This window comes from Gobio gobio (genome assembly GCF_949357685.1).
Source record: "Gobio gobio genome assembly, chromosome: 2".
NCBI classification, from domain to species: Eukaryota; Metazoa; Chordata; class Actinopteri; order Cypriniformes; family Gobionidae; genus Gobio; species Gobio gobio.
The window spans coordinates 10,713,678-10,722,786 of record NC_137098.1 but is presented as its reverse complement, the minus strand read 5'-3'; the positions used below and the strand labels follow the sequence as shown (position 1 = coordinate 10,722,786).

At 36.6% G+C, this 9,109-nt stretch overlaps 1 protein-coding gene across 1 annotated transcript in view; it reads right to left on the bottom strand.

The window, feature by feature from the left end:
- Positions 1–1,960: 1,960 nt before the first annotated feature.
- Positions 1,961–9,109, bottom strand: part of hnf4b (hepatic nuclear factor 4, beta) — a 39,159-nt gene continuing 32,010 nt past the window's right edge. The window contains exons 9-10 of the mRNA XM_079837563.1: positions 6,209–6,328; positions 1,961–3,762 (exon numbers count right to left, since the gene is read on the bottom strand). Of these exons, the coding sequence (XP_079693689.1) occupies positions 3,635–3,762; positions 6,209–6,328 (248 nt within the window). The 3' untranslated portion in view covers positions 1,961–3,634. The remainder of the gene's footprint in view (positions 3,763–6,208; positions 6,329–9,109) is intronic.

The following is a 9,109-nucleotide window of genomic DNA, read 5'->3' as shown; positions in this document are numbered from 1 at the left end:
GCGTCCGACTCTCATGCTGGCGGAACCCGGGTTCGAATCCCGCTTGGAGCGGGTGGTTCGAACAGGAGGGGTGACACTATGACAGGTATGAAAGAAAGGCTGTGAGGGATAGACTTAGGGTGCATCTCATTCAGTTCCCTAGCTCCCGAACTCCCGAGCTCGTGAATCAGTATATCGTGTACACATATTCGGGCATTGGTAAGGACGGTAAAGGACGCTGGCTCACTACACACATTGGGACACTGATTACTCTATTTCCGGTGACGTTACAACGTCGTACTACTGGTATTTATGAATGTGACAAGCAGGGAGGATGAGAGACGTGAGAGAGCAGCGGGAGGCAGGTAACGCTCATTTGGGACTTTTTAGGGAGCGAACGTTTCAGTACACTGGAAGGATCCAGTGATTGAGACAGCACTTAAAATGGCCAACTCCCTGATCAGTGCCCTGACTACTGAACTAGGGAGCTGATTGCACCCTTACTGTGTTTTCAATGGCATCCGCTGTAAAAAGATGTACTACTTTCTAAATCCCATAAATCTCTTTTAATTCTTTCAAATAAATAATATAAAACTGCGTAAATTGAACTGTAGAAACATGGTGGCACAAAATGGCGACTTCACTGTAAGGGGATCCGCAGTGCATGTAGACAGAAATGGCTCATTCTAAGGTAATAAAAACATAACGGTTCATTATGTAAGATCTTTATACACCACTGAAGACATAGTTATGTGTATTATATTGCATTTAATAGATCAATAGATCCTCATAAATATTACACACTGCACCTTTAATAGCAGTTACTAGAATAATAATATTGCGTTAGTATTCTGTGTTACCTAATTACGTTACATTTATTTTATGTTAATTGCAAATCATGTATTATTTTATTGTACATCATATTTTTTATTAATTAATAATTATATCTGAATCTGGACTGGATTAAAAACAGGTTCTCAACAGGTTATTAGTGCTCACTGACAAAATATTTGACCTACTTACTGCTGTGAGGTAATATGTTTTCAGGGAATTCACGGATCCAAAGTGTTATCCTGTTATGATTTCGATCTTTCTATTATTGCATAAATGCATCTAATTCACAATGCCTATGGTAATAGTGTGGTAACATGGTGGCAGTTTTTTGTTAGCTGGGGACGTGTCTTCACAGGTGAGGACTTTTTTTATTTATTAAACTTGGCACAGTAAAATAATTACTCATCCATTTGCTATGATTAGTTTTGCAAGTGTGTGTGTATGAAATCATTGGTTTGACAAAAAAAGGTCCTATTGAATAAGTGTTAACAAGTGCAGTTCTTAGTTATTTGTACAGATCGTCTCACTGTGGCTACTGTTTCCAGGGGGGGCAAATATTTCTTGTTCCATCTCTTTATAGATGTATAGCCGCCCACTAAGCCCCTCTGCTGATGAGTCAGACTATCCCTCCTGAAAGCCTGACCAACACAGCTGTTAACTTTAACTTGTTTCTAACCTACAGAGGAAAGGAGAAATCCAGAGATTCCAAAGAGCTCTTAAACAATTAGGCCTGTAACTTAATACACAGCTATTTAAAAGGTAATATTTTGGCTGTCTAAGTGGAGGGATGATAAAAATGAAATGCACATTCTCTGTGATGTTCTGAAATTACTTAAAGGGATAGGGGGGAGTGGGGCACAACCTAACTTGGGGTTAGTTGTAACACACATGGGTTTAACACTTTCCACACATGCCAGGATGACGGAACTTAGTGTATTAACTAATTGCCTTATCAACATTATTTAGAGAATTATTATTTTTTATTATTATTATATCAGATAACATTTCAAGCTGTCATTTGGTCATGTTAAAATGTGCCTCTCACATGTTAATCTACCCCACCTATGGGGCATGTTGTCACATTTCACTTCCATTCTTTCGGGGTAAATCAAGAAAAAAAAAAAAAAAATTTATTCATATTTTTATTCAGTGATGAGTTTAGTCAAACATGACAATTTTTGTTTATGGCTTCTTTTGATTTGAACAGATTATGTGTTTTGTTAACACTGTAACAAAAACCACAAATTCCCATAAAAAGCCACGAGTCAAACTGCCCAACTAAAGCAAAAACATTTTCAAAAAACATCAACATCTAAACCTCTGTTGATTCTCAATAAGAGCTTCTATAGATGTCTTTCAGGGGTGGAGCCAAACTCTGCAGGACAGTGACTCTCTAGGACCGAACTTGCCTACCCCTGCTCTAATGGTATTAAACAATGGTATAATTGTACCCTAATTGTGTACCTTTAAAGGTACAGTTATATGTTTTGTTCCCCAAGGAACAAAATTGTACGTCCACTGTACTTTTTTTTCTGAGAGTGCAAACCAGACAGTTGATAGTACCCATTGACTTCCATAGTAGGAGAAAAAAATTATATGCAAGTCAATGTGTGCCATCATATCTCTGGTTACCAACATTCTTTAAAATGTATTCATTTTTAGGTGAAATATCCCTTTAAAGATTTTCACATTATTATTTTTGTCCTCCTTGTACAGCTTTTATAGGTACATTTTTTATTTTTATTTTGTGTATGGGTTAATCTCACTTCATAATTTGTTTAATTATGACTACTTGTTTTAATTGTATATTCATTGAAAAATTTGTCATACAACATGAAAGCATAACAATCACCCTTCATGTCATAGGAAAAGCTTTTGATAATAGTAAGCATTTGGCGCCCTCTGGTGAACATTTGAATATAATGAAGTATTGGTCTGATATATTCAAGCTTGCTCATAGCTGAGTTCATGTTTAAACATTTCAAAAAGTTGAATTACTAAACAAAGTAAATTATTTGTTAAAAATAGGCTTGATATTCGATAAATATAAGTAAGTTAAATTGCAAAACTTTGTTTCTACTAATTTGTACTTTTATAACAAAGAAGTGAGAGAAATGTGTTTGATATTATAACAAAACATAGATGTTTAGGTGTAGAAAAATATATATGATTATTTGAAGTGGAAACCAACCAGGCAGACTAACCCTCATGTGTTTGACATCTGGTATCTGATTGAACCATGAACCCATGTGAGTTGTTGAATTGTAATGTTTATGTACGCGCCCTGCCATGTCACCATTCAATAAATTAGAAAATCATTTACCAGTGATCTCAATACAAAATACTGCTTGAAGGTTTTTTATTGTATGCTTGTCACTCACATTAAAAATTTAACACCGTTAGATTTTAACACTATTATTAAGCATTGCCTCCCCGTCCCCAATTTTAGTTTCTGTGTGCAATGCACACACATGTGAGGTGAAGCTCTTAAAGGGATAGTTCACAAATTCTGTTATCATGTACTCACCCCAAGTTGTTCCAAACCTGTATGAGTTTCTTTCTTCTGCTGAACACAAAATAACATATTTTGAAGAATATGGGTAACCAAACAGTTGACTATGGAAGTCAATGGGGCTCATCAACTGTTTGGTTACTGACATTCTTCAAAATATCTTCTTTTGTGTTCAGCAGAAGACAGAAACTCATGCAGGTTTGGAACAACTTGAGGGTGAGTAAATGATGACAGAATTTTCATTTTTGGCTGAACTATCAATTTAAGTATATAAAGTTAGTCATGTCTGGATAACCTTTATACATGTGGTTAAAGGCATGTGTGTACAGTTGGCATGGCGAGACTGCTGGACATTTCTCTTGGCATGTCTTCTGCTTGTCCATGTGTGAAGACCTCAGGCCCAGTGTGTGTGGGTAGCAGGGGACCTTCAGGTAGAGCTGTTACAGACAAAAGTCACAGTAATAATGCAATTTATATCTAGGCTAATGAAGTAACATTGAAACATGAAACTATTTTGTGAAAAGCGCTATACACATAAACTTGAACTGAATTGAAGTGAATAACTAATAATGAGGTGCCTATAAATTGGCATTATATCACTTTTTTATTATTATTATCAGAAACTAGATTTATAAGACTAATAGTTTGGAAACAAAGCTTCCTTGATCATACAAAGCTAACAAAGCTAATAAAAGACTTGGAATGATGCTCATATGGGTCATATTGTTATGCACTGTAAGAAAAAGATCAGTAGAAAAATGGAAAAGGTACTGGTCATTTTCTGCCAGGACATTAAAGGGTTAGTTCACCCAAAAATGAAAATTCTGTCATTAATTACTCACCCTCATGTCGTTCGACACCCGTAAGACCTCCATTCATCTTCGGAACACAAATGAAGATATTTTAGTTGAAAGCTGATGGCTGAGAAAGGCTTCACACAGGCCTCCATTGGCATTCAGTACATTCACACTCCCAAGACCCAGAAAAGGCACTAAAAACGTCGTTACAAAGTCCATCTCACCACAGTGGCTCTACAATAATTTTACGATGCGACGACAATAGTTTTTGTGCGCAAAAAAAAATAAAAATAACACCTTTATCCAATTGTTCTTGTCTTCCATGTGTGCCTCCACGACGCATGCGCGACAATATTATGCAGATCCGGCGTTCGGACACATGACCCAGAAGCGATTTGTTTACAAGCAGAGGAAGACGCGCGTATCTAAGCTGTTGAATTCTACATTGATCGTGCTTTAGGTCTCGGCGTGGTTCTCAAAATGGGGCTTAAGTGTGCATTTCATGGATATCCGAACCCCGGCGCTACGTCATATTCTCGCGCATGCGTCGTGGAGGCACACACGGAAGACAAGAAGAGGTTGAATAAAGTCGTTATTTAGATTTTTTTTTTCGCACAAAAAATATTGTCGTCGCATCGTAAAATTATTGTAGAGTCACTGCGGTGAGATGGACTTTGTAACAACGTTTTAAGTGCCTTTTATGGGTCTTGCGAGTGTAAATGTACTGAATACCAATGGAGGCCTATCTGAAGCCTTTCTCAGCCATCAGCTTTCAACAAAAATACCTTCATTTGTGTTCCGAATATGAACGGAGGTCTTACGGGTGTCGAACGACATGAGGGTGAGTAATTAATGACAGAATTTTCATTTTTAGGTGAACTAACCCTTTAAGTCTACGTTCCCGTTTAACCCTAAAACAGAACACAATGCAATACATAATTCAAAATAGAGCTAAAACAACTGTAAAAAGTCAATATAGATAATTCATTCATATTAACAGTATATTGGCCCTTATATTGTATAAGTAAATCCTACTTTGTGAATTTCATAATTACAAAAAAAACAGTAAGAAACACATTGAATTAAACATGATTTTTTAAAGTAGAAAGACTGAAATCATATTTCTTGTAAAATGTACTCCAATAATCTTTGTTTTACTTAAAACTTTGAAAAACTTAAAGCCCTTATGTATAATGCATCATAAAGGTATTCATAATGTACATTATAATGCATTATATATTTTCATAAATAATTGTAACCAAAGTTTAAATGCATAATAATATTTGCAATTCTGAAATTGGTGGTTTTGTCGTGTGTTTTTAGTGTTGTCAATTCGACATAATACATAATAATTTTACACGTACACACACATATATTATGTAAACATGAACATGAAGATTAATCACGATTAATCGATTTGACAGCAATGCATAATATTTTCTACAGGTCTGTTCAATTAATATATAAGTATTATAATGTATTATAACTGTGGTGACAATTATTTGTGACCATACAATGCATTATAATGTGCATAATGAATGCATTAAAGATACTTTTATAATGCATAATGCATAAAGGCTTTAAAAGAACACTCCACTTTTTTTTTTAATTAGGCTCATTTTCCAACTCCCCTAGAGTTAAACAGTTGAGTTTTTACCATTTTTGAATCCATTCAGCTGATCTCAGGGTCTGGCGGTAGCACTTTTAGCATAGCTTAGCATAGATCATTGAATCTGATTAGACCGCTAGCATAAAAAATGACCAGAGTTTCGATATTTTTCCCATTTAAAACTTGACTCTTCTGTAGTTACATCGTGTACTAAGACTGACGGAAAATGAAAAGTTGTGATTTTCTAGGCTGATATGGCTAGGAACTATACTCTCATTCCTTCTCATTGCTTTTTTTATGGAAAAGTGCAGCACGGACATTGTGCAAAATATTTTCTTTTATGTTCCACAGAGGTACACAAATCCATACAGGTTTGGAATGACATGATGCTGCATATATGATCTCAGAATTGACATTTTTGGGTGAATTAAACTGTATGGGATTGACAGCTCGACTACTTGAGCTTGCGATACTCACAAGAGGGTACAGGAAGGATCACCGATGTGAAGTTAGGCATTGGGATATGCTCCGTCAGAATTCCTCTGGAGAGGACAGACTCTGTAGCTGTGCTGAATATAAGTGGCTCAGGATTCGACTCTACAGAAAGGCAGAAAAGTTATGGTTTTATTCCATTTCTAGCCTCTTCATACTTTAACTGCAGGTAAGTCAGAAAGAGCCTCAACTCCCTCAGAGCACTAATGGTGGGTCTTATCTTAAGCTCGAGAGCTTAGACCGAGGCAGATGGACTCTGGACTGAGATCTCCTATGGAATCTTAACCAGCTCTGAGTTCAATGAAGTTTGTGCTGGAGAAAGTTTACAATAACACTCCATGATGTCTCAGGACCAGCACTGCTCATCCAAGAGTTTATATACGGATCCTAAATCAGCAGTATGGCAACCCAGAGGAACATGTTATCGTTCAGGAGAGTTTATGAAATTCTCAGATATCTTAGACTTTTGATTGAACTTTGTCTCAGATGTTTCTCCTAAAATTCCTTAAGAGAAATAAACATACACTATGAGCATAGAGCTATAATATGAGCTGGTGAAAAGTGGCATACTTTTTAAAAAAAGCACTTATTATGGAAATAAATATACTTAAAGGAATATATTTAAGTGTGAAAAGACTAATGTTTTCGGACACTTAATTGCATGTTAATTGCAGTCAAATTAACAAAATTACTTCTATTGTCTTTGAAATGTGTTTAAAGCACACAAATGTACTGACAATTGTTTATAGTAAACTAAAATATACTTGAATGTAATTTCTATTGAAACTTGTATGTCATATATTAAAAATATATTTGTATTTAAACATTTGTAATGTTTAACTTAGTACTGTTAAATGAAATATTGAATAACACAGTACTTAACTTGAGCTTTAGTATGTTAGTCAAAATAAGTGTACTTATTTAAAGCATGACAAAAGATTATTATTGAAACTTAATGATTTAAAATGTACTTCAAAGTAAAACTTCATTTGACTATTAAAACATGCACTTAAAATTGTCCTTAAAGGATTAGTTCACTTCAACATGAAAACTTTTTACTCATCAAAGATGTTCATGTCTTTCTTTCTTCAGTCGAAAATAAATTAAGTTTTTTGAGGAAAACATTCCAGGATTTTGTCCACCTCCATGGCTTCCAAATTGTTGAAGGTTCCAAAGCAATGCAGTTTCAAAGGGCTTCAGAGGCTCTGGGCGATCCCAGACGAGGAAGGGTCTTATCTAGCCAAACGATCGTAAAAATAAAAAATGAATATACTTTTGAATCTAAATTGCTCGTCTTGCGCTGCTCTGGGACGTGCCAAGGATTGCGTAATCATGTCGAAAAGGTCACATTAGACGTAGGCGTAAGTACCATCCCTGTGTTTACAAAGCACACATGCGAATACTAATACAAACGTCCTTTAGCAACAAAAAACAAGGTAAAACAATAATGTCGGACGATTTTGAAGTTGAAGAAGGAGTGTTTTTGGTAAAGGGTGTTTGTATTAGTCTTTGCACGATTGCTTGGGGCGGTTCTTCTGCCTATGTAGTGTGACCTTTTCGATGTGATTGCACAATCACTGGCGAGCCGCAGAGCAGCGCAAGATGAGCAATTTATGTTTAAAAGTATATAAATGTTTTTAATTTTTTAATTTTTTTAACGCTATTAAATGCTATTTCTCGTCTGGGATCGCGCAGAGCTTCTGAAGCACATTGAAACTGCATTGATTTGGACCTTCAACATTTTGGTTGCCATAGTAGTCAATGGTGAGAAGAAAAATCCTGTAATGTTTTCCTCAAAAACGTATTATCTTTTCGACTGAAGAAAGAAAGACATGAACATCTTGGATGAGATGGGGGTGAGTAAAATATCAGAGAATTTTTATTTTGAAGTGAACTAATCCTTTAAGTGTGTTATAAAAGTCTACTCTAAGCAGACTTTAATTTCATTAATATTATATTATCTGTAAGTACAGCAAGTCTTAAAGGTGTCATGAACTGGCTTTTAAAAAAAAATTATACTGTTGTCTGAGGTCAACTTATGATGTTTGTGTGGTTTTTACATTGAAAAACATCATAATGAATAAGTAAAAGGTTATTTTCTGCGTTGGTTTTGAGGCTCTCTGAAAAACACTCGGATTTGATGGGCGTGCTGCACTGAAAACTTGGAAGTAAACGCCCACGGCTAGGATTGGATAAGATTTGCATATTTAATGAGCTTCTGTTACCGTCAGTCCATATGGGAATCGTCTGGGGAAATGCTCAGAGGACTCGCAAAATATCAAACAAACACAATGATTAAATCACACACATAGACTCGCAGACACACACACTCACTCACTCACTCGCTCACTCACTCACTCGCGCGGACACACAGACACACACACACTCACTCACTCACTCACTCACTCACTCACTCACACACTCAATCACTCACTCAATCACTCACTCACTCGCGCGGACACACACACACTTGCGCGGGCGGACACACCATCAATCTGGTGTAGAGAGTAGGAAAATAGGGAAAAAAAGTGAACAATAGTGTTACATTTTTAAAAAGATATTGTTAGAGTGAGTGAGTGAGTGAGTGAGCGAGCGGGTTGGGTTGAGTGAGTGAGTGAGTGAGTAAGTGTGAGTGAGTGAGCGAGCGAGTTGGGTTGAGTGAGTGAGTGAGTGAGTGAGCGAGTGAGTGAGTGAGTGAGTGAGTGAGTGAGCGAGCGAGCGGGTTGGGTTGAGTGAGTGAGTGTGAGTGAGTGAGCGAGCGAGTTGGGTTGAGTGAGTGAGTGTGTGTGAGTGAGTGAGTGAGTGAGTGAGCGAGCGAGCCAGTTGGGTTGAGTGAGTGAGTGAGTGAGTGAGTGAGTGTGAGTGAGTGAGTGAGTGAGTGAGTGT